This window comes from Aegilops tauschii, chromosome 2, assembly GCF_002575655.3.
Source record: "Aegilops tauschii subsp. strangulata cultivar AL8/78 chromosome 2, Aet v6.0, whole genome shotgun sequence".
In the NCBI taxonomy this organism is placed as follows: domain Eukaryota; kingdom Viridiplantae; phylum Streptophyta; class Magnoliopsida; order Poales; family Poaceae; genus Aegilops; species Aegilops tauschii.
In genome coordinates this window covers 641,973,958-641,999,535 of record NC_053036.3, presented here as the reverse complement: position 1 = coordinate 641,999,535, position 25,578 = coordinate 641,973,958, and the positions used below count along the sequence as shown (strand labels likewise).

Genomic DNA, 25,578 nt, shown 5'->3' with positions numbered 1-25,578 from the left:
AAGTTCTATTAATCAAAGTCCAAATGGATGGAATTAGAACAGGACATTAGGGTGGACCATCCAAACGTGTTGATCCCGATCTAGAGAATTTGAAAACTTGGCTAACCTATCGGCGTCACTATTAGTTGCTCGGCCTTCAAAAGTAAAAGTACAATTGAACCACTACAAGAATCCTGTTAATCCATGACGGATTTCTGATGACATTCTCGGAATCTGTCACAGATCGACCAGCTGAGCCTAAACTTTTTTTTCTAAACCATCCAGACCGTCACGGACTGCTCGTGCTGATGTGTCCTGCTTCCCTCGATCCTGTGTGTTGCCGAAGCTGCTTTCTGATTGGTTGATACGACTCTCCCACGGATCACGCATAAGCACCATCCATTCCCCGGGATCCAACGGTAGGGACAACCGCCTCTCTCTTTCTCCTTGCTTCTCCACCCCGAGCCGTCGGCTGCTCTTCCACCTAGAGGAACGAAGTCCCCCGGTCCCCCCGGTTTTCTCTCCCACCTTCCGTGATCTCCGCCGTCCCACCTCCCACGATTCATTTGCAGGTCGAGGAAAGGGACGTCGCCCCACCGCACCTGCCGGATCTGCTGAGCCAGCGGCCGGATCCACCGAGCCAGTGGCCGTATCCGCCGAGGCAGTGGCCGGATCTCGATCTTCTAGTCCTCCCCGCCTACTCCTCCGTCGGCGGCAGGCAGCAGAAAGGCGCGCGCGACTGCTCCGACCAGAGGAAGGCGCGAGGTGCGACGCGACGACGCGTGTTCGAGCCGGGCACGACACGGGCGGGCACCACCTCACCGGGGCGCGACCACGGCAGCCAACATCGGCGCCCAAATCGCATCCACCGAACCCAAGCGCGGGCTCCGGTGGGCGTGCGGTTCTGCGTTCAACAGGAGAGCGTGCGCGAGAAAGAGCGCTGCTAGCGTCTTCCAGTGAACCCCAAAGAGACCGGAGGAGGGGATGACCAAGGGCGAGGTTCCGTTGATCGGCATCGACCTTGGGACGACCTACTCCTACGTCAGTGTGTGGCAGCAGGTCGAGATCATGGCCAACGACCAGAGCAACCGCATACCACACCACGCCCTCCTACATCGCCTGAACCAGCTCGCAATGAACCCCACCAACACTGTTTCCGGTACGTGCATCCATCTGTAATTTCTTCTAGTGGGTGTAGTCGTTGTTCTATTCCCATGCACTGGACATGATTAGTTGGGGTTGGAACTATGGTTATTTGATAAACCAATGTAGCTGTTGTCGAATCCCCTGTTTCTAAGATTTACTACAGATTTATTAGTAGTTCATATCTGCATCTCTACTCTCTGTTCTGAGATTTGTTTTGCTATGTTATGTTGTCAAATTAGATACTTCAGAATTAAGTTGGGATGCTTCCTTAGGATTGAAATAATGATGTAGTATTTGATTCTGCCGTTTCAGATTGAAGTTGAACATAGCTTAGTTTGGCAGCACCGTTTATGAAAAACCATAGTAATCTGAAACCTCAGTTTTTAAATGTGTGGGAAATGAATACTTAAGTTTCTAAAAAGCATATTTTCCCTCAGTTTTGATAAAACCACCTATGTGTTTGGCAAGTGTTGTTTTGACTTGCTGCGTCTTGCTCAACTATACTAATGGAGCTGATCTGCATGTAGAAATGACGCCCAATGCATGCAGCATGTCATGCACGTCAAATCCCCTCCTAGCTAGCCGGGGCAAAATTGTTTTGTGCGTGTACGGGCGCATAGCCTATATGCGCGTAGAATTGATTGGGTAGGTAGCTTTTTGCCTGCTGCATACAAGTGCTCCAACGACCAATGGATATACTCCAGGAGCAACTTTGTTTAAATCATGCGCTACTCGTGTAATTTGCAGCCATCATTCCAATAGAAGCGTGCAAGATCGTCAGAAGAATGTAACAGGCGCGCCGTCTCTGTAGAGAAACTAACTACCAAACCTGAAGCGCCTAATAATCAGGAGCACTTCATTGAAAAGACAATATATAGAGGGATCAAAGGCGGCAATCGCATTTTATCAACTTTGGATGTAGACGAGCCGACGAGTTCTCTCAGTTCAGTTTAGAAAAAAGAGGTCCCGACCTCTTTTTTAAATATCGCAAAAAAACCACAGTATGATAGATACCTTGTTATGTGAAAGTACAGTATTTGTTTTATCCAAACACCTCAAAGTATTTAATACCAAAGTTATTCAGAAACAACGTTATTTTCAAAAAATTGCAAAAATGCTTTGCATCCAATCATAGTATGTGAAATTACCTTAGGATTAAAATTACGCTATTGAATGATCCATATTTCAAATTGAACATTAGTTCCAATGCATTATTAGGTCCTTTCTAGGTTTAATATTCCCAAATTATTTCCAACTTAGATATCAGGTAAGCACATGGACAAGATTGTGGTTTGAAGACAAATCTAGTGCCCTCCAACTTTTTGTCTGAAATATTTTTTCGGGAACTGTACTTCAAAACTAAAAGTGATTGATAACTTGATTTGATGCACAGATCACAGTACAAAGTTAAGCTGCCAACGAGGTATCCCTTTCCATCCATCATCCCTGGTTTACACATTTGGTCCAGGATTGGACTCGCCTACTCTGAACAATTGTTTTCTGTTCTGAATTTCATCAGCCTCCTGAATTTTTGGCTTGTGGAATTTCAATCTGAATTCTTGTTCCACTGATAATGTTGGTTTCTATTTAGGTTTAGTGGGGTTATATTCAATACGCATGCTACTGAACAATTTTCCTAGGATGTTACTTAGAATTTTGGCATGGTACTGTGGTGATTTGCAGGTTGGTTGTTTTACTTCTCCATGGCTTCTTGCTACAACTTAACTAGAATAGTATAAATGGATAAGAACCGAAATTACCATACTAGACTTGAGTTGTGATTTGCCACAGTAAAGTGTTTATACTGCTAGTTCTTTATTGTAGTTTTAAATAGACATGTATATTGAGTGTATCTGTATTGCCTCTGTTCGTAGTGATCTACTTCACTTACATTGCCTCTAAATGCTGGAATAGTGAATGTTCGGTAGGAGTGGTAAATACTAATGAATTGATTTTGTTGAGTCAATTGTAGTCATATTTGTGAATGTGCCTTCTATGAGGTTTGCAAATTTGCAAAAAAAACTACTTCTATTCTGCAGTGTGATCTTTCATTTATGTACTTAACATCAAATAGGAAAATACATATTGCATTAGAATTATATATTTTTGAATAGAAAATAGGTCTTCTCACAATTGTAAACTGGGTTTGTCTACAGAATAGTAATACAAGTGAGACGTGTGATGCACATTCTCTTTGAGGCACAATTGTTTCCTTTCCTCCATAATATGTATTGTACTGTGCATATAATGATCATTTCCTATTTCCTTATTCCATATCAGCTAGAAACCCATTGGTGTAGTATTTTAACAGCTGCTCAGGAGCTGCCTGTACCAGAGCAAGAATGACATCATCGACTTCTACCTGCTTCATCTCAAGGACAAACCTCATACAACCCATGGTGCTGCATTTGACACGCACATTTGTAATTTGTTAGTGATTATTGTGTGTAATGTCTGATGTTTTGGACATTTTTTTGTAAATGATGGCAATGTGGCTTCAGCGATGTACCTCTGATGGTTATTGTAATTGAATGAAACAATTTAATGGAAATTTGTGGGCTCGGCAAAATTATGTGTTTTGCTGATGGAGAAATTTTTGGGTGTGAAAACTTACTTGTATTATATGTATTGGGCTGTGCTAGCTGGGTGAATTGAATGGGCTGTGTTATTTGGGCTGTATTGGAATTATTGGGTTGAAATCTTAATTATAGCCAAATGTAGTGGGCCAAAATTTTAACTGGGCCGGTGATCAAATGGGCTGCCACCTCAGATTCATGGAGGCCACCACGTTAGATGATGACGTGGAATGCATCTTAACGTCGTTATGAGCGCGTCCGTTAAATACTCACCTGTGACGGTCAAAATCCGTCATGGATCCATGACGGCCAATATCCGCCATGGACTGCATGGTGAATAAATTATGACGCGATATACATGACGGATTTCAAATCCGTCATGGGCGCCCTTCCATGATGGTTTTGAGCACACCCGTGACGGTCTGAATTTGTCATGTATTAACAAGTTTCTTGTAGTGAACATAGATGCTTTACTTTTAATCCTAGTGATGATGGTACTAAAAGCCCCATTGCTAACTCTCTGAATATCGCTTACCACTTGCATTGAATCAGATGCTACGAGGAAGTCATGTATCATCAAATCGTGTGCCAATGCCAAGGCCTCTTGGCATGCTATGGAATTCATCGAGACCACGCCCGATATTCCATGTATCACCAGTGACGAGCTTCCCATGTAATAATCTTTAGAATGTCTACAAACTGCAGATGTCGAGCCCATCATCTGGTTCCTAGCAATACTTGCATCAACGTGGATCTTTGCATGTCCGGTCGGCAGAGCTTTGGGTCGAATGGTAGCTCGTCCTATGGCCCTTGGCCTGCTGATGCTCTTTGACATCATGAAATCTAGCTCTCTCACATAGCTGCAAATAAATTGATGTATGGCACTAGCGCTTTAGAAAATCGCATCATGGATATCATTCGTCCGCACCCACCAATTTTCCCAAAGAGTTACAGCGAGTTTCACAAAAGCCTCATGTGATGATGTTTCTATCATTGCGAAGATCAACTGCTTGGCGCTGGGTTCCGTTGTTTCGCACAAATGCTCTGCTAGCTCATCATCAACGAGTGCCCACATGCACCTGGACATCGACACTCCAGCATCGAGTGTCGCCATCAATCCTCGGTGCCACATAGCCCGCATGTGCTCGAACTTAACAAATTCCTGTTGGCCCAGACATCTTCTCTGGGAATGGTGTGCTTTGCTAATCTCCACAGGAACATACGAATCTTCCTTGACCGGGGATCTCCATAGAAGCTTCCCTGAAGTGGCACCGCGGTCAGCACTGGAAGAACTAGCCGCGCCATCTAGCCAGGCACCTCTTCTCATTTTTGTAGCCACCATCATCCTGTAGGCTGACCGAATAGAAAATTCACAATTCTTTTCAAAGTTCCATGCCCAATAGTCGGGAATATTTGAAGTGCATAATGGTATCTATCGAATAGCTGTGATATCGATTCGAAGGCAAACTTCCTCAAGTTTAGTCAGACTCCACGAGGCCGAAGTGTGGTCAATTAAGAAATAAACTAGCTTTGGAGGATTGTTAGAGCGACGTCCATATGGTTGCACCATGACATCCCTAGGATCCAGTTGTTCAGTCCATATATTGGTTCTTTCACCATTACTGATTCGACGAATCAAACATTGTTTCAAAATATCCCTCCCCTCAAGGATTGAATGCCATATTTGGCTTGGGTGACTTCCTAGCTCCGCAGAGAAGATAGTTCCATTGGGGAAGTATGCACTCTTAAAAAAATGCACTCAAAGATTCTGGAGTCTGAAGAATATGCCATGCCTTTTGCTAACGAAACCAAATTAAACAACTCAAAATATTTGAAGCCAAGGCCTCCCATGCTATTTGGTTGTCTCATTGCCTCCCATGAAGCCCAGCTAGGCTTGCGTTTCCTTCCTTGCTGCCCCACTAAAACTTCCGTATCAACATATTTAAATGTTCAGTAAGGCCGCGAGGTGACTTAAAACAGAACATAGAATAAACAAACTGACTTCACTAATACCTCTTTACCTCCACTTGACATTGTTTGTTCAATCCATCCTTGTACTCTACTCCATGGGTAGTCCTTGAGATACTTGAAGTCATCGTCTTTTGAGCACCCCACATCCGATGGCATTCACAAATACATTACACTCAATGTATCATTTGGAACATGTAACAACCCCTTAACTTCCTCTCTTATGCTATTTGGACACCCTTTGCTGAAGAAAATAGATGATTTGTCATAATTTATCCCGTGCCATGAAGCTTTGCAATAAGTGGTCAACAATTAGTTTATCTCATTAGCCCACCAGCACTAGGCCTAAAAAACAGCAGGCTGTCATCAGCAAATAATAAATGGTTAACCGGCGCCGCCGAAGGGGACACCTAGGGTGTGTTTGGTTATCCGACAAGCGCTTTCTTAGCTTGGCCAAGCAAGGGAGCGATGGATTTGGTTCCTGAGCTAGCTTGCCTTGTTGCCAGCGGTTTCCTGCTTTTTGTTCTATCGAGCAAGCAAGCCAAATCGGCTAGCCTCCGTCGGCAAGCCTAGCTTTGCCTAGCAAGGTAAACCGGCAAGGGATCCAAACGCACCCTTAATACCAGTCAAGTTGGATGACTCATTGATAGATTTTAGGAGGCACAAAAGACCCTCCTCTACTATCAGGAATAGATATGGTGATACTGGATCTCCCTATCGAATTCCATGTGAAGGTTTGAACTCTTGTAATTTCTTGCCATTGAACAAAATAGAAAATGTAACTGACCTCAAGATACTCATGACAATATGCACCCAATGCTCTGTGAAACACGGATTCAACATTATTGCTTGCAAGTAATCCCACTTCACCCTATCATATGACATCATCATATATAGCTAGGGCGCAAACTTCTGTTTTTCTTTGCAGTATTCCTTTTCATGTAGTGCAAGCATTCACAAGCAGTGATTATGTTATCAGTAATAAGTCTACCTGGGGCGAACGCGTACTATTCTTCTGGTATTATCTCTGGCAACACTAGTTCCAGCCTATTGTATATGATTTTCGAAGCAATTTTATACAAAATATTGTACAATGAAATAGGCATGAACTGTGACAGAAGGGTGGGATTTTTTACATTTGGTACCAAAACCAACATAGTCTCGTTAATACTTTCTACCGATTCAGTGCCATTAATAATCCTTAGAACTGCCGTTGTGACATCAGCCCCACATAACTCCCAATGTCACTGAAAGAAATGGGCTGGGAAGCCATCTGGCCCCAGCACCTTTGTTGGGAATATCTGGAATAACGCTGTTTTAACCACCTCCTGGGTGTAATCACCATTTCTGTCCCGTGTTACTCTATTGGTAATCATTCGTGCCAAGATAATCTACCTCCACATCTATATGATACTTTGAAAACCAACAACTTCCGCCTTTATTGAATCATTCCAAAAGGAGTTAAATGCATTGGCGGTGCTTGAACTTGCGAAGAAAGCACGCTTTGGTCACTATACTTAAAAGTACATCCAATACGGTCACTAAATACGACAAGACGTGATTATACAGTCACTGTTCATCGTATGCCACTCATTGTTGCTCGATTTGACCACATGTTGACCAGTGGGAGGCGCTAGCTGGTGGTTGCGGGATGTTGCCCAATGTTTTTACAAGAAAATCCCTAGTTTGCTCTGTAATTCCTCCCATCTCCCTATCTCTTCGGCTTTGATCATAATGAAAGGGGAGGAGGGGATAGGTGGCACAGGAAGAGGCGGGTGGAGGCAATTGTCGGCAGCAGCGCACCATCTCCGGTGCCAGTTCTTGGGGAAGGGTGAGAGTCACCGCGGAGGCGTGCCGCATCTCGTCACTGAAGCTCTTTCGGCGGGATGTCGCTTGTTTGTCGATCCGATGGTGCTCCGGAGCCCAACTACAGTAAGCCCTCATGGTTCTTGCGCTATAATATCTAGGATAGAAATTTAGGTTTTGGCATTGTGGATGTTGAGTTTTTTAGTCAGTTATGGCCATCTATAATTTGAAGATTTGGATATGGTTTTGGACCAGGATTTGGGGGGTTTCGGTGTATAGGGTTTTGGGTTGGAAAAGTTTGTTGTCTGTAGGGGATTAAGCAACGAAAAAAATAGCGTGCTACAAAATATAGCGTGGCCCTTCTTTAAATGCTACACAAGTTATAACGCGCTAATAGCGTGCTATATTTCAGAATAGCGTTTGCAAAAAAATGCCAAATATATCCAGAAATAAAGTATTTCAGTAACTTCAGACAACATCATAGAGAGACATAATCTAGCCATAGATAGGAAGCATAAATTTTAAACTGAATCTCAAACTTTAGTCAATCTATTCAACATATAAACTCTGAACATTGAGCACCGAGCCTATATCTACCATGCAGTAACCACCAAATAAACCTGCGTTGGCCTACATCTACTTTGAACGCTATAACGCTACACGCTACAACGTTATAGCGGCCTGTAGCGCGCTAATTACGTGAATAGCGCCGTAGCGGCCGAATTTGCTAAAATATAGCGTTTCCTTTCCGAATACGCTATAACGGCGCTATAACGCGGTTATAGCGCGCTATTTTTTTCGTTGGGATTAAGACGTATATGCGCTATGTTTTGTTGGATGTAGAAACGGCTGAGTAGATTCTGGATCATACAGTGGTGGTATAGGGTTTTTGGTGTTAATAGGGTTTTTGGTGCTCAAAGGTGGTTGCTTGCCTGTGTTTCTGAGGCTCTGTTTTGTTGTGCTCTATTTTGATGTATGCAGGTAAGCGCAGCAAGAAGTTTTTAGTTCATTTTAACTATGTGGATATTTCTTGGGCAAGGTAGCAATTGTTCTTATCTCAATGGTCATGAACTATGGTATGATGAAGTTGATACAGATACTTGGTCTCCAATCATGATTGAACACCTAGTTGAGGAGATAGGATGGGAGATGGCAGGCAGGCTCAAGGTCTATTACTGCATTCCCATTATGTCAATCAAGAGGAATGTGTTGAGAGAAATCAAAGGAGATAGTGACACAGATTGGATGCTTACATTTGTGTCACTTGGCCATTACTCATTTAGTCTATATCTTGACCATGATGACAGTTTGAATGCAAACTTCACTGAGGATGATGTGGTCAATTTCCCAATAAGGCAGCTACCTCTAGTGATTAGTCGTTGCAAGATTAAATCAAATGAGCCAGAAATTGCAGATATGTTCAGCCTGAAGATGCAGATGTGGCACACCCAATTCCTAGCAAGTAGTGTATCCTCCAGATAATGCAGAAGATGATGATGATGCAAGCAAATTTGTGTTTACAAGAAGGGAAGTATCTTTTGGGAGCCAAGATGCAAGTATGGAGGAGCCAGCTGTGATGCAACCCACAATAGATCAAGTATGTACCGAATGTGAAGGTGGTAGAGCAAGAGAGTGCAAAAGGAGAAGCAGACAGTGCAACTCATCTGGAGGAGGCAATGATGAAATGGACGGAGTGGGCCGAGGTGTCCTCAAGACTGTATGGCCACCGGGGCGTAGACATCGGGAGAGTGCATGGAGTGGCGGCGGCCGGCGGCGTTGGTCGGTTTAGTGAGATTAGATCACGGACGTGGTCTTTTTTCCTAGAGCTAACGATCATTGGGTTGTCTAGCATGGGGACGTTTTGGGGTAGTCTAATGGCAAAACACTTGATTTGAACCGTTGATCTGATTGGTAGACCATTGTTGTAACGTGGACACTTGGATGTGATTAAGTTGGTTTGATCACGTTTGCATTTTGTGGTGTGGCTGTAGGGGAGTGCAAAACGCATTCAATACAATCCAACATATATAGCATTGACAGACGTAGATTATGGTACAGAACAAACAGCACTGAGAAACTAAGATGAGGAGGGTAATAACTAATAATAGGATCAAAACGGCAGCACTTCAAAAGCGTATCTCCAGAAGATTTGGCCATGAACACCACTCTGGCTGGGGATCAGTTGATCCACTGGCCTGGAACACAGTCTTGAACTCTTGATCGCCGGCGGCAGCAACCCTACTGCAGGGACAGGAGGTGGCTGAGCTCCGGCAGCCGCATGCATGGTCTTCCGCCCGCCGTCGACGCAGGAAATCACCAGCTCGAAGCGAACGTGTGCCGGCCAGTTAATTTTCCTGCTCACGAGTAATCGTGAGTCATCCGGATTGCGTCGGTCTCGGACTCTCGGTCTCGTTAGGGATCCGGACTGCGTCCACAAAAGCGCACAGATACAGCACGGGACGGCACAGATCGATCATGGCCATGGACCAGCTGCCCGAGGACCTGCTCGCCGACGTCCTCCGCCGCCTCCCTCCGCACGTCCTCGCCGCGGCGCGGTGCGTGCACAGCTCCTGGCGCGCCGCCGTCGACGCCCGCCGCCTCATGGACCCCCCACGCCTCCCGCTCGCCGGCATCCTCATCAACTTCCAAGGCCGCGAGTTCACGCACCTCTTCGCATGCCCCCCCCCCCCCCCCCCCCCCCCCCCCTCGCCGGCCTCGTCCGTGGCCACCGCGAAGTTCCTCCGGCGCCTTCCCGACTGGGGCTGTGACGTGCTCGTCAAGGACCACTGCAATGGCCTCCTCCTCCTGCTGGGCGGCTACGTGGTGAGCCCGGCCGCGCGGCGGTGGGCCGTGCTGCCGCCGCGGCCGCGCCGCCGCGACACCAAGGAGCTCTTCTTCCGCCACTACGACTACATCGCGTTCGATCCCGCCGTGTCGCCGCACTACGAGGTGTTCGGCGTCCCGGAGGTTCCTTGGAGCCGGGGACCACGGGCGGCGGGGTGGGAGTGGCCGCCGTCGCCGATGCTGCTGCACGTGTACTCCTCCAGGACTAACAGGTGGGAGGAGAGGTCCTTCCGGCGGCAGGGGGAGGCCTTCGGGACCATCGCCGACGTGCCTTGGTCTCGCATGAACCAAAGACGCGCCGTCTACTGGCATGGACACCTCTACGTGCACCACCATTTTGTCATGAGGTACTACCCTTCTCTCTCTCTCTCTCTCTCTCTCTCTCTCTCTCTCTCTCTCTCTCTCTCTCTTCGAAATTGGACGGCGTTATCTGACGAACATTCGATGGGAGCGTCTTCCCAGTGAACGCGCAAACTTGCCATGCGTTTTCAAGTAATTGCCATGTGAAATTTACAGAAATTTGTCATGTCGCACAAAAAAATGGCAAGCTGTGCAGAGAATTCTCTTCCTTTAGATCATGATCCGATGGATCTAAGTGAGTTCGCTGGGAGGCCTTAAAAATATGACGTTTCCCAGATAACTTTAAGGTTGAAATTTGACCTAGATAGGATGAATTCGGAGCTTCAACATCAATGGATGCTTGCTGAGGCTAAGGGATTATCCTCTCTTTTTTTAGTAGAAAAACTGCCACTGAAATATCATTCGATCTATAAGATATGTATGTTTTTGAATTTGTAATTTTGTAACTACTACATATATTTGTTTATCTGCAGAATATCTTTGTTAAGTGGCAAGTACCAAGTAATCAAGCCACCCCAAGGTATTATTACCAAGGCCCAAGAAGTTCCACAACAACGACTCGGAAAATCGGAGAAAGGTGTGTATCTTGCATCAATCGCTTCTCATCGCTGGCTTCAAGTATGGATCCTCGACGAGGCTCATGCTCCTACCGAGTGGGTCTTAAAGTATGAGACAGATCTTGTCCTTGGCCGTATGCAAGCAGATCTGAGATACAATCCGGATGCTCAGGGGTCTTGGATCATAGAAGACGTCAACGATAATCCCCCTCGTGATAGATCTCCAGATTACAAAGAACAAGCTAAGCAGGAAAATAAGGATGTCCTTGGCACCAAAGATTTTTACATCCTTGGATTTCACCCTCATGAAGAAGTTCTCTTTCTGAGCGAGTCCTTGCAGAGAGGAATGGCCTATCATTTGAGTAGCTCGAAGTTCCAATACCTGGGAAACATGCGCCCGACACGCTACCATGGGTTTAGTGAAGGCTATGAATTCTTACGAAGTTCATTTCCATACACGCCATGCTTGACCGCAGAGCTCCCTATGGATAATTGATTCAGGAGCTCATCATGTGTTCCCAAACATCTCATCATGTGTTCCCACACAGTGGCTGCGATGGAGGCTCCTCAATATGCCTGTATATTATATAATGGGGCGTGTAAGGGAGAAATTGCATAATGAAAATGTTCTTCTGGAATTTACTGGGTTTGTCTAAGAGAGAAATTGCATAACTAAAATGGTTTTTATTATTTGAATATGTGAAGCAGACAACAGCAACGTTATGATCTCAGACCAAATTACAGATGCTTTTGGCATTTTGGTCACCTCTTTTTTTTTAAAGGATTTTGGTCACCTTTTAGCTCAGCAAGGCAAACACCCACACCTACCAGTTGAAGGGCCATGTAATGATCCATAGCCTACTGAACATGCGTGAACTTATACATGACCAAGGGTGCAGGCATTCAAAAAGGCTTACAATACCGAAAAGCTTAAAAGATTATGGTACACTGCCGAAAATAATAAGGAAGCTTGTAATTTGAAGGGGTAGCTCCTTACAAAACATTCCCAATTCATCGGCGGACAATAGAAAGCGAGTCTGACAAGTTACTACAGCAGATCATGCAAATTATAAATACATACATTGGTACATATACACAAATAAATTAGAACACGGAACAACAACCACAAAATACACCACACATACAACACAGTTGAGATGTACTAACGGAATCGCAAAATGAAAGAACAAACATAGGTACATGTCTAGTTTTAGACTAATAGTGCGAATGCCGCATAATTCATGGAAACATGGTTACTGAGAAAACAAGTCATGCTAAGTTGATTAGCCAGTTTGATGTCGAAGAGACGCTCGGAGTGGGCTGCCGAAAGAGGCCTTGGGAACACTATCTCATCACCCTTATGAGCTCACCATGTTGAATTGGAACCTAGACAGCTGCTGCGGGATGGTGGAAATTACAGGTCCATACCGCTGCATACAAATAGAAACAGATTTCAGACTTTCACCACAAAAAGCTTGATAACGGCACGATGTAATAATACAAGTCACAGAGCAAAATATAGCATGCTTGAGCAAACTTTGTGTGGGGTCTGAATTTCATTAAAAAAATGCATGTTACAGCCATCCTATCCCTATTGCCTGGTTAAACAGAAATAAAAATGGTAAAAACTGATGGTGCCAAAAGGAATCCAGATTGAAGTGGTTTCATAACTACAAGAGATGGATTCTTTCTCACAGAGATCAATTCAATAGTACCATCATTCATTTATGTGAAGCAAGACAAAAACAGTTGTATGGGGTCAGATTCTTGTGATGAAAATTACAACATGTCACTGGAAATTTATTAAGGCATATATATCTAGACACACTCGAGGGATGAATACAATGTTTCTAAACATCAAGGAAAGCTAACATTCAGCATGGGGGAGTGCCACTTACCTGAACATTGTCATAGAGTTCAAACAGTGGAACAGCAAGTAGCTTCAAGTTCCTTGGAACAGCGAAATACTCTCTTTCAGTTAGATGAACAATGAAAAGCTTCTTGCATTCCTGTTCATCACATTGGTCATTTTCATTATCTAATCCCAAATCCCAACAATAGATGGTAAAAAAACCTCTTAAGCAAGAATGTACCTTGGGCTTGGTTATATGTGGAGGGCAATAAGGATACATCACGGTTTCAAAGTTTGGCCTCCACCAAACAGCAACACACTCACCAACCTGTAAGTGAAAAACACATTACAGCTTTATAGGAATGGATACAGTTTACATTACACAAGGTCTACGTTAAAAAACATCTCATAGCAACAAAGTGAGCATGCTGTCAATAGGACAGGAACCCAAGATTACTGTAAGAAGCTAGACACGCAAGTTCATGCTGATTCAACGTATTTCATACTTCGGTAAGTAAAGACTACACGTCAGTGTTGCATGTCTTCTACAGATGTCCACTTCGAATATTGTTTCATAAGCATGTGGACACAGGAAATTATGCTGGGGTGATGGTAGGTGGTTCATGTTTTAAATAGTGGAAATTGTGATAGCGATTTCTGTAGTTAGCACTTAGCACCCGTGTCACTGTTCCATTTAGGCACAGCCACAACATAGTACATACGGAGCTATATAATGTTAATGACATGCTATAAATTTTTCCTCTCGGACACAGGACATGCCATAAATATGACTGTTATAGATGGGTCAAAGAAGCTGAAATCGCAGTTCAATCTTTTATTTCTTCCAGATGTAGATAGTCTTCAGTGCAGTTGGATTAACTATGATTCAGTAAGGTACAAAGTGACCAGTTCCAACATAATTATGCGAAATGGTATGGCCATTGACCATTAACAAAAAAGGAACTGAACTTCTCTTGGACTCAAATACCTGCCAGTTAGGTGGAAAGGAAGGTGAGTTCACTGCAAGTTTGCTGCACAACTTTCTTTTCAGGCCCTCAATTTCTGTAGAATTCAAGTCACGTAAGCAAACAGCCAAAGCAGATGACCCCATGTATGAGGAACAAAATAGAAGAGTGAAGCAACAGAAAACTCACCATTTTCCCCAGGCTTCAAACGTCCACCAGGAAGTTTGCAAAATGTGTTCCCAATTTGCAATAACAGTATGTGGGGGTGATTGTGCTCTTGCACCTGAACAGGATAATGCAATGAATATTTCAGTTTATTTGCCAAATTAATACGTCCACTGAACAATTGTTACTGCAGGAAATTTGTCAACAATTGGATGTGTTCAGTCACAAAAATGTATATGAACATAATGATGAGATGGAAGAATAGAAACATACCAGCAGGATTGCTTCAACACTTGTCCGCATTCCTTCTTTCATGTAGCTGCCATTTGTCAAAGTAATTAGTTGGTTGATCCACTTGACAGGACAAGGTTAAGAAACATATTTAGCAAAGAAGCCAAGCTGTTCGCAGGGTACTTAAGACACAAAACAGAATGTACATAAACCTACAACCAATTGAAGAACCACCGAAGCTTCTATATGGATTTCCTTTATGATACATATTGACTTGACATTCCAGGCCATTCTACCAACAAATTATCTTTTATAACTATTTGTTACAAAGTGCACCATAATTACAAGTTACATCCTTGGCAAAAAAAAAAAAGGATCCACCAGGCAACATAACCATTGTAGTTCCCCTACTACACACATCTATTAAAGAAACTACACACAGTAATGCAATCCTGAAACAAGAGGGAGTAGTCAACCTCAGGAACTAGATTGCTCGGCATTTCTGCTGTTATTTCAAGCCAGCACCAGCTTACAACGCGCAACAGAAAGCCATCAAACTAACAAAAACACCTATTTTTTAACATACAGACAGATTCACATAACACTCTGTTTTCATCAAGTAAGTTCCACAGTACCTAAATCCATGCTAAATAAGAGCAGCATTCGCAACAAGATGTTCGAAATTTGACTAAAAACATGGAAATTTGGTCTTCTTCCAATAATGCTCCATGGTATACTCCGACATAAGGAACCATTAATTACATAATGCTCCATGATTACAAAAGAAATCTGCCAAGCCCCATAATTATTGCAGTTCCCCTGATAAGCACATCTAGTAAAGGAACTACACAAAGTAATGTAACCACGAACAGAGAGGAAATGGTCGACCTCATAAACTAGATTGGTCGGCATTTCTTCTGCTATTCCAAGCCAGCACCAGCTTACAACCCTCAACAGAAAACCATCAAACTAACAAAAGCACCTATATTAGCATACAGGCAGATACACAGAACACTGGGTTTCCACGAAGCAATTTCTGCAGTACCTAAATCCGAGCTAAAACCAAGCAGCGTTAGCAACATGATGTTCAAAATTTGACTACAGATATGCAACAATTTGATCTTGTCCCAACAATAATGCATGGTACAAGGAACAATTTGTAACATAAAGTGGCATAATTACAAGTTATGCCGTTACAAAAAACAAAATTTGCCAAGCTCCATACTTATTAAAGTTCCCCTGCTAAGCACATCGAGTAAAATAGATTGCTCTGCATTTGTGCAGTTATTTCAAGCCACCGGCAGCTTTCAACCCTGAATAGATAGCCAAAAATCCAATCAAAATTCATATATCAACACACAGATCTAGGTTTCCATGAAGCGATTTCCAGAGTTCTTATACTGATCTGAGCTAATACAAAGCGTCCAGGCGGAGTAAATTTCAAATTTTGACCAAAGTAGGCAACGATCTGGCCACCTCCAGACATTCCCCCGCGGAACTCGCCAGCGCAGGGGACTCTGCTGATGAAATCGAAACTAACGACGGGGATCTTCGACCCGGGGAATAATCCGAGCTCTAGTGTTCACGGCTTCCGGCGAGAGCGGTTCATGGAGTGGATCAGGGAGGCCGAGGGCGGGGAGGCGCACTTACTTGACCTTCATGCGGGCAAGGCGGTCGGCGACGGAGGTGTCCTTCTCCATCTTGGGCTCCTTGGTGCCGAACGTGTAGTTGGCGAGCGGGTACACGTTCACCACCGACGACGTCGAGGCGCCCACCATCTCCTCCGCTTCGATTCGCGGGGCGCTCGCGGTTTTCTTCTCGGGCTCCGGTGGTCGCCGGTGGTGGCGGCGGCGGGGGAGGAGAGGCTGATGGTGGGGGGTGGGGTCGGGGTCGGGTCAGGTCGGCGTCTCGGTCGCTGTTTGGGCTCGGTCGGTTTCGTGATATACAGACAGGCCCACTTCCTTCCGTCTACAGCCACGGTTTGGTCTGGATTTGTATAGATACTACTAAATACTAGAAGAACGCCCGTGCGTTGCAACGGGGCCATGTTAACTTAAAAGTTCAATATTACGATATTGGCGACTTTTTTACCATCAAATCCTCACACACACACTCCCTCCCTCTTCCTCACTCTCTCTCCCCCTCTCCCTCTCTCTAACACACACACATATCCATCTTATTGGGTACGGGACCATAATTCATCTATTTCACACACACACGCTAGTGCATAACAATATGGATTATGTGTATTATATTTGCCACCAGAACCGAGGGAATTAATTTCATGTAAATCGGCTAGCCACAGCTCCAAGAATACGTGGAGGAGGTGGCCCGGGTCAGCGTCGGCGCCGTCCGGCGCGGGCCACGGGCCCGCTTCCAAGTGCACGTGCAATGCACGTCTTCACAAATATTACAACCAGATGTGAGAAATCACATACTAACACGATGTTGCAATCAATTTGTAATTAAAGAAGCCAAAAGTCTTTTTTCTTAAACAAGAATTCCTTATGCTGGAGTTTAAACAAACCCCACAATAGCCCTACTTATCACCTAATTAAGCAGATGCATGACTTATTAAGCGGATAAGAAATCATGTTAACTTGGAACTAAAATTCCAACAAAAGAGTGAGGAATAAACCTTTTTATCATCGCTCTGAAGTCTGAACTTTCCCCTATTTGTTAGTGAAATGTGAGTATGCTTGGAAGATAATAATTTCTTATGCAACATATGCTTTTACATCCGAAAGAGCTACAAAATATGTTGACCTACCTATGTGCACTTCCTAAATCAAGCGGATAAAATTATTTCTATCGGCAATATAAAATATTAAACATTAGAAAGAAAGGGACAATGTCCACTAACCATGCAAATATTCTGACCATGGGATATTTAGGCTGGCGTATATGGGAAATCAAAGCTAAAAATGACTCGATGAGTTAGGGATACATCAATAAATATTGTAAAAAGTGATAAAAACAAATCTGCAGCAACTCGCGACCCCACGAACTCGTATTCGCAATGAGCAAGTTAGTGAGGCCACCACGGTAGGCTAGCACCAAGGGACAAGGGCAACAACCGCCTTCCCATCCAACCTACTGATTCTGCTGGCGCTACTTTCATCCTAAGCCCATGAGTACCGTTAGTGTGTTGCCACGTACGGAGAAACTATGAACTGAAATTTTCATCCAAATCATGAAAAATGTTAATGTTCCTCTCCTCTCCCATCCCTCGTGTGAACATACCCAATTCGTGGTTGGCTCGCTACATTCAGCGTAGCTCTGATGTGCACTGCCCTCGCTCTTGATTAGTTGCCGCAGTGCCACGCATCTACGCCAACAAGCTGGGGAAACAAATGCAAATGTTACACCGAGTCAAAATCAACCATCCCACAATCGTAACAATAGAAAAGATAATAACCAAAATTTAACAGAAGAACTATTGCTTGGCTCCCAGATCCATCTCGATAGCCCTTGATCTGGCTGCTGAGCTTCTCCTAGCCGCCTCAACATCACGTCATTACCAAACATGTAGTGGATGCCTAGTGGGACAAGGATTAAGAAATAACATGAGGTGAAAAATGCGATGGCTGTCAATTCCATAAGACGATCTAAGTAATTTGACAAAACAGATCGGGAGCATCTTGTATAATCTCAAAAAAGCAAATAAAATATGAGAAATGAAGTGATGAAAATCAGCCCCTGCTCTCATTTATGCTCGCTTTTGTAATGGGAGGCAAGGAATGGGGATACCGGGAGAAGAAAGGATCACATGGACGGCAAGCCTCCACCACCGGCAGGTGGGGTTGCTTCACATCCAATCTCCACGGCCGCTGCCTCCATGGGGACGAACTCCCATGTTCACAACCGGGCTCCCAATCGGCCGCTGCCTCGCCGACTTTGACGACGAAGTAGTCCCTCCCTTCGATCCCATTCGCAACGGAGGCAACACCCATCCCAGCGGACGGGTCCGCGGTGAGATCCCTACTGGATTGTGGTCGCGCCTCCCCAAACCTCACCGCGGGACACATGAGAGGGCGCCGTTGCCATGGTCAGGCTTGGATGGGGAAAGGAGGCGACATAGCAGCAACGGCGCCTTCGCCGGGATTGGTGGCGACGGCGGCGGCGAGCGAGCGGGAGGACGGCGGCGGCGAGAGAGTAGGAGGGTGGTGGCGGCAGTCCATCGGCCGCCGTGACGTGAGAGGAGGATGGGGATGGGGCCGCGATCTGGACGTATGGAGCGGTCGAGAGGAGGGGAAGCAGGCGGCTGGGTTTTTCCATCATGCGGGGTTTGGGGGAGGTCAAACGAGAGGGTTTTTTTCGTGCGGGAGGCAGAGCAACGAGGGTGGATGTAGGGAGACGGGACGCGGTCGGTTGGCAGGAAAAGGAAAGCTACGCAAAATCACATCAATATAAGAAAATATCCCATCAATACTTGATTGATTGCGATTTATTTTTTATATGGTAACTAATCTGATCATCAACACTTGATTGATTGTGATTTATTTTTTATATGGTAACTAATCTGATAGGTTTATGTGGGTGGTGAAGCGAAAAGGAAAGCTACGCATTTTTTTAGTCATTTTTTTAGTCAGTAGAGATGATTGATGATAAGAAAGGGAAAATCACATCAATATAAGGAAATATCCCATCAATACTTGATTGATTGCGATTTATTTTTTATACGGTAACTAATCCGATCATCAATACTTGATTGATTGCGATTTATTTTTTATATGGTAACTAATCTGATGGGTTTATGTGGGTGGTGAAGCGAAAACGAAAGCTACGCATTTTTTAGGCAGTAGAGACGATTGATGATAAAAAAGGGGAAATCACATCAATATAAGGAAATATCCCATCAATACTTGATTGATTGCGATTTATTTTTTATATGGTAACTAATCTGATCATCAATACTTGATTGATTGCGATTTTTTTATGGTAACTAATCTGATGGGTTTATGTGGGTGGTGAAGCGAAAAGACAGGTGGGAGGGAGACGAAATAAAACCAGCGAAATAAAACCAACGAAAGTGGTGAGGCGAAATAAAAACCAGCGAAAAATAACCGGCGGACTATTCGTAGATTTTTTTGGTTCGTCTGTCTTGGTGCGACGGGATGTTAGGGCCTGGAGTGCGTGGGGGCGGGCGGGGGACTCGGCTTGAGGTTTTTTTTTGGTTCTATGCGGCTTAGCGTGAGACGGGAGGTTGGGCGTGTGCGGGACTCGATCGCGGGGTTTTCCTTGGTTTTTCGCGGCTGAGAGGGAGGTGGGAGGAAGTACCAAAGAAGTACCAAAAAAGACCGGGTGAGGTGAGACGAAAATAAAACCCGGAACGCGACCTACCAACTGAGACATTAGGAGTAGAGATGCCCGTGCGTTGCACCGGGATATAAAAAAATCACACTTTAATTAAAAGAACAGAGTACCCTAAAAAAATTAAAAGAACAGAGTGCTTAAGGTGAGATAATTTGGATGTGCAGTTGTGGTATAAAGATAAAAGAACTTTTGAGAATTCTCACATGGAAACATTCGTTAATTAAATATGATAGTTTGAAAAGGAAATGCATATTTGTAGTTATTAATGTATGAATTGAGGGCTACCTTGATGTAGATATATTACTTAAATACATGTAGATTGTTTTTTTTCACTTTGTTTATCTTGTCCAAGTCTCTTTAGCCATGAAGTTATGATATTTTTTCTTAAGTGGCATTGTTTCATCTGCCATTCCCACTATGAAACAAATGTAGTTGTAGTCCCGAGTTATTTCTTTTAATTGTTTGTCCACAATTTTCACCTTCAAATAATGCATCGAATCCGATTGCATGATCTTATTTTGCTTTATTCATCAAATTCAAACCCCAACTCCCCTGTGTCATTGATATAGAGTAGTCTTAACATGCTCCCTCTGATTAACTCTTACCTACTTACCTCACATGTAAAAAGAGAGGGTAAGAGGGAGCATGCTAATATTTGCCATTGATACATGATGATTAGGTAGACCGATACCGATGTGGAGCTCGCTGGTACTGTATTTCTCTTTAAAAAACCTTCAATGATTGCATTCAACTACTATATCATTAATTTTACAAAACAAATAATTTCATGCACAAATTTATTGTTTGATTATATGCAAACCACTTCTAACTATTATATGCGATCTAAGCATAGTAGTGTAGCTATGATGTTTATCCGCAGTAGTGAGCACGCGTAGGCTTTCTAGGTTTTTTGCCATATGATTTTGTGTTCCCGGTATTTTAGGTTTTATCAGCATTTTCCAGCTTGTAATTGTATGGTATGTAATAACAGTAGCACAAATGTTAGAGTATTTATGTCTGGTATCTATTCATTTTACTCGGGAACCTTTGAATCGGTCGACCAGCACCGGTATTCATGCGTTATCACCATATTTTTGTTGGACATCCTTCCTTCTTATCGGTCAAGTTTTTGTCCTATTTCTTGCGTTGTTTCTCTCCTACTATCACGTCCAAATTGTCCAGCCAGTCGCAAAATATAGTTCTACTCTATTAGAGTCTCCATGTTGAAGCTATTTAGTGAAGGAAAAGGATCTTATTTAAATTCACAAAAAAGATTGATCGTACCAAATGGATTGTTTGAAAGTGTACATATTCATGATGCTTCAAGAACTTGTAAATTTGCACAAAAATTGTTTTTTATGATTGATGTTTTAATGCTCTAGAAAAAAATATCGTGATTTTTTTAAAATGTCGCACAAATCTCGTCAATTTTCATGGAAATTTACATGCACACGGAAGATAATTGTGACTATATTTTTTCAAATCAAAAGGCTTGATAGTTGAAAATATACTGTTGTTACGGTTTTACCTGGAAGCTCATCCACTTTTTTGACATTTTTGCACTAAGAATACCTAAAAAAATACTAATTAATTTAACCTGGCTCATAGAAAAATTAAGCATGTCTGGTGCGCTGCAATACTAACGTAATGTGGCTCCTTAATTAGCTCCTTGTGATGATCCGGAAGCCCGCTCCCATCGGAGCCGGCGGCGCTGTACATGTCGGCATCGTGGAGTCGTGGTTGATGCTTTCCATCTTGGCGCGCGTGAGCCTTGCTGGCCCGGAATTGCTACCACTTTCAGAGGCAGCCAAGCCGCTGCAGTTGGTACTCGACCACTCACGGTTCTCTTATACGTACCATACTGTCCACCAGCTCCACCATGGACATCTTTACCTCCTTATAATTGATGCTCGCTTCCTCACATAATTGTAAACGTATCTTATATTCCGTTCTTTATCAATAACAACATTCAAGGTCCATTTATATGAAGCTTACTTCTAGTCTGCTATAAGGGCGTACTCAACAGATTTAATCACAGTGCTTTTCCGTGCCAAAATAAATATAAGGGATGAGAACCTTGTTCGCAAACTATCCTTTGTTGCCATAGTTATCAACTAAATACTGATTCCGAGATCACGAGGACTGAGGACAGCGAAACAACTTTAAAAGAGAGCCTTGTTACAGAAAGAGGGAACTCAGCTAAGTCATACGAGTACATCAGATAGTCATATTTCTATACGCCAGTAAATCCATGGAACTTCCTCTATACGCCAGTACATCAGATAGTCATATTTCGAACACCTTGAGCGCTATTAATATTTTTTTGTTATTTCTCTGTGTCATACTGACATGTGGGACCCGCACTTTTCGGTGAAGCTGATGTGGCATCGTTTCTCTGTGTCATACTGACATGTGGGACCCGCACTTTTCGGCGAAGCTGATGTGGCATCGTCTCGGCTCATTTCTTGCTCTGCTACACTTACATGTGGGCCCATACTACGGCAAGCTCGCATGGCACCATGTGTAGCACGGGACGTAGCAAGGACTAACATATTGGCCAAAAGAAGAAAAAAATATGGCACATCAGCATGAGCCATCCGTGACGGACTGGATGGTGTATAAATAAAGAAAAGGCCCAACTGCTCGTTCCATGACTGTTTCCGTGATGGTTTCTCTGTGTCCGTCATAATGGGGCTACCGCTTTGGGGGCCTATTTTCATCTTGCTAATCCATGACGTTTTCCATGACGAACTAGAGAAACCATGATCGATGGGCACCCTATCTGTGACGGATTCTGAGAACGTCATCCGAAATCTGTCATGAATTAACAGGTTTCTTGTAGTGATGTCAATGAGATCTACATGGATCGATTGATCAAATAGTGAATATCTGAGAAATCTAAATCTGAACTAACCAAAAAAAGCAAACAATCTTCAGGCTATGTAACTGTACCCACATGTCTGCTCCAAAGAATTGGTTATGGAAAGAAAAGGGAGTACAGTGGAGTTGGGTTCATGCCTAATGGACGACCAATCGTTCCTGCTACTCCAGCTTCCCGCCTCCCAGCTTGAATTGGTGCTGCCACTACGGCCAGCAAGCATCCGCCACGAAGATTCATGCATGGCTTCTTTCGCGTACGCCAACACGCCCTGTCTTACCACCGGCATGCTGCTGCTCATCCTACCGTCTACACGCCCTTGCAGATTCAGTGCACCGGGAGAAGAAAAATCAATGCAAAATAGAAAGACCAGATCTTATACGCAATGACAGATGACACACATCAAGGGACTTATTTGTGAAGGACCAAGCTAACAACATTCATATACTGTTTAAAAGCTTGGGGCTTCCCTTGAATGGCAACACTCATTTAGTTCTACACCAGTCAATGTAAAAAATTAAGGAGCAGCATCAAAGATCAACCAAAATGTTACAAAATAATTTAAAAATGCAAGGCCCAAATCTGGAATGGTCATTGTGAATTGGCTCAAAGAATTTGAACCATATAACCTGGAAAGTGCTATATATAACAGTATAACCAAAGATTATCACAAAATTCATAACTGTCAACCTCTAGTCCTCTACCGACACAGTTGTGCCCATTCAAAAAATCACCAAATTTGAGGTTGAAATTAAATTGCATTTAAGCCAAGGTTATGATCAAATACAGCTTTCCTGCAAAAAAACAGCTTAAGAGAAGTTGTAAGATTTTAGGACATAAATTTGTTGGATAACTACATATAAATATGTTTTATAGAACTAAACGCTCTTATATTTCTTTATAGAAGGAGTACTTCACAATCCGAATATAAACTGATATACATGAGTAGAGCCAGAGCTTTCTGAATCATCAATTAGACAATTGGGATATGCTATTATACCTCCCGGTCTAGAGGATGCAATCAACTAAAAAGTCTTAAGGTCCCAAAATTTAACAATTGTCATTTGAACCTACAGAAGCGTGTGGAAAGAACAGAAAGCAAAAGTTACAACTAACCAAGTCTAGATGATATATAAATTATTTTGGAGGAAAGATGTTATCTAGGAAAACATCTTATGTTTTTGTACAGGTATCAGTGACCCCAAAAATATAAAGGATATCTTCCGCTAGAGCAGGAGTTTATTCACCTTGTTAATATTAGCACTGTTGTGAGCAACTGAGCATATATGGCACCTTTATAGGTTGGACCAAACAACAGATTCTCCTGTAATTTGTGTGGTACTGCTTAATAGGTTGGATCAAAATCTTACCTTCACAGAACTCTTAGCCCTACCAGAAACAATCCACCGACCATCAGGAGCGAATCAAGCAGATCAATCCTCTCATTATGACCCTGATATGTGTGAATGAGTTTCTACCATGTCATTTTTTCCTCTTCCACGAGTTCCTCTTCATCTTTAGCTTCAACAAATTTCTGTTAAACCAATGGACAACACCATCAATGTCAACAAACAAGATGAAATTAACCAATAACTGGTTCCACACACCGTGAGAGACATAGCCAACATACACCCGTGATCCAATCTTGCTTTTCAGATAAAAATTCAGAATAGAATTATCTCTTTATCAGCAGTTCGTCCAACTTGCTGGACTGCCTCCTAATCAAAAGGCTTCTACCTTGCGGCCTCTCTCTTTCAGGCCTCCTCTTCTTCCTCTACTTGAGGCAGGCCTAACCATAAGTACCAACTTGCGCTTAATCTTTGAGACACCAGTAGCTAGCTGCTCAGTTTAGTGAACAATAGTTTATTTGTACAAGTAAAAGAGCAGCATCGGAATGGGTTTGATTGACTAAACTGAAAATCAATAGTTGAAACAAATAATCATGGATGCATCCACCACAAAAACAAGGAACTGGAAGAAAAAGTGGGTCGTGGCTGTCATCATGTCACAGCAACAGTGTGTGCATGAGCAGATCGACCTCAGCACCGCCAGCCTGTGGCTCAGGCAGGGAGAGAGGGAAAGGAGGCCTCACCGTGGTAGGGCTAGGAGGGGGCTGGAGTGCTCCACCTCGCGCGATCCCCCTTCTTACCCCGCGTAGGGGCTCGTCGCATGCGGGCCATCGAGGAAGGGCCGGATGGGTAGGAGGGGATGGATCGGGGAAGCTGAGTGCATGCCACAATTAGGCTGGGGATCCTCTCGTCCTCTGCTTCGACGCCTGCCTCCACCTGCAAGGACTGCGCCGGACCCCTCCGTCTCCCACGCCAGTCCGCCTTCGCCCAGCTCCGGCGAGCTCCTCGCTAGGTCGCCGCACAACCCCTCCTTTCTTCCTTCTTCTCTCCCTGGCCTCCCTATCTCCTTTGTGCCCAGGAGCTGCGGATGCCATGGATCCGCCCGTGCTCCGCCTTCCTCGTCGTCACCGGCGACCCCCGCCTCCGGATCTGCCCCCAGCCCCTGCAAGCTCGAGCCGTCGCCGCCGTCACCGCTCGAGCCGCCGATTTGATCCGCTCCCAAATAATAAAATCAGACGTATGGACGGCGGGTTGAATATACCAAAGTACAGGGTTTCTTTTGCAAAAAAGAAACGGTATCTCAGTTTAATGACTTAAAAAGGACTGCGGGTTGAATTCTGAAAAATAGAGGGACTTTTATGCAAAAACATCGCGACGTACAACTAGAAGCAATCGCTGGTTTATTAGTAGGTAGATAAATGCATTTTTCTCTTCTATTTCTTTAATATTTCTGTTTCCCTTACATTGTGTGCATATGGAAATTTTTCCACGTACAATTAATTCTTTGGCCAGTACTCTGCGCCGGCGCACCGGCCCAAATTTGGGCCGGTCTGCTACCGAGCATTGGATCTGCAAAGGTGAACGGA

At 43.9% G+C, this 25,578-nt stretch overlaps 2 protein-coding genes and 1 long non-coding RNA gene across 5 annotated transcripts; 1 reads left to right on the top strand and 2 right to left on the bottom strand.

Moving 5' to 3' along the window:
• Positions 1–412: 412 nt before the first annotated feature.
• On the top strand, positions 413–3,694 carry LOC109744611 (heat shock 70 kDa protein). 3 transcript variants are annotated; one of them, XM_040400201.3, is made up of 3 exons: positions 413–1,138; positions 2,519–2,548; positions 3,437–3,694. In XM_040400201.3, the coding sequence occupies exons 1-3, from the start codon at positions 964–966 to the stop codon at positions 3,469–3,471; spliced, it is 240 nt and encodes a 79-aa protein (XP_040256135.1). In that variant the 5' UTR covers positions 413–963; the 3' UTR covers positions 3,472–3,694. The 3 variants fall into 3 exon arrangements, 2 of the variants coding, with proteins under 2 accessions (XP_040256135.1, XP_020159352.1); XM_020303763.4 differs by having other exon boundaries at positions 3,406–3,694; XR_002228340.4 differs by lacking the exon at positions 2,519–2,548 and having other exon boundaries at positions 419–1,138; positions 3,406–3,694.
• Positions 3,695–12,194: 8,500 nt separating this feature from the next.
• On the bottom strand, positions 12,195–16,421 carry LOC109744608 (pre-mRNA cleavage factor Im 25 kDa subunit 2). Its single transcript, XM_020303760.4, has 7 exons — positions 16,100–16,421; positions 14,492–14,537; positions 14,243–14,336; positions 14,077–14,150; positions 13,330–13,416; positions 13,135–13,245; positions 12,195–12,666 (listed from the first exon to the last, which is right to left on the bottom strand). The coding sequence occupies exons 1-7, from the start codon at positions 16,225–16,227 to the stop codon at positions 12,595–12,597; spliced, it is 612 nt and encodes a 203-aa protein (XP_020159349.1). The 5' UTR covers positions 16,228–16,421; the 3' UTR covers positions 12,195–12,594.
• A 6,147-nt stretch (positions 16,422–22,568) lies between these two features.
• Positions 22,569–25,267, bottom strand: LOC109744613 (uncharacterized). The gene is made up of 2 exons (XR_006670857.2): positions 24,736–25,267; positions 22,569–24,177 (listed from the first exon to the last, which is right to left on the bottom strand). It is a non-coding gene; the product is annotated as an uncharacterized lncRNA (long non-coding RNA).
• Between the last annotated feature and the right edge of the window lie 311 nt (positions 25,268–25,578).

Excerpts from the sequence above, each read along its gene's own strand:
- LOC109744608 (XM_020303760.4), bottom strand. The coding sequence starts at position 16,227 with ATGGTGGGCGCCTCGACGTCGTCGGTGGTGAACGTGTACCCGCTCGCC. Across the intron at positions 14,337-14,491 it reads GTGTTGAAGCAATCCTGCTG|GTGCAAGAGCACAATCACCC; the intron begins GTATGTTTCTAT and ends TATCCTGTTCAG. Across the intron at positions 13,246-13,329 it reads CACATATAACCAAGCCCAAG|GAATGCAAGAAGCTTTTCAT; the intron begins GTACATTCTTGC and ends TGTGATGAACAG.
- LOC109744611 (XM_040400201.3), top strand. The coding sequence starts at position 964 with ATGACCAAGGGCGAGGTTCCGTTGATCGGCATCGACCTTGGGACGACC. Across the intron at positions 1,139-2,518 it reads CCCCACCAACACTGTTTCCG|ATCACAGTACAAAGTTAAGC; the intron begins GTACGTGCATCC and ends TTTGATGCACAG. Across the intron at positions 2,549-3,436 it reads AAAGTTAAGCTGCCAACGAG|CTGCTCAGGAGCTGCCTGTA; the intron begins GTATCCCTTTCC and ends GTATTTTAACAG.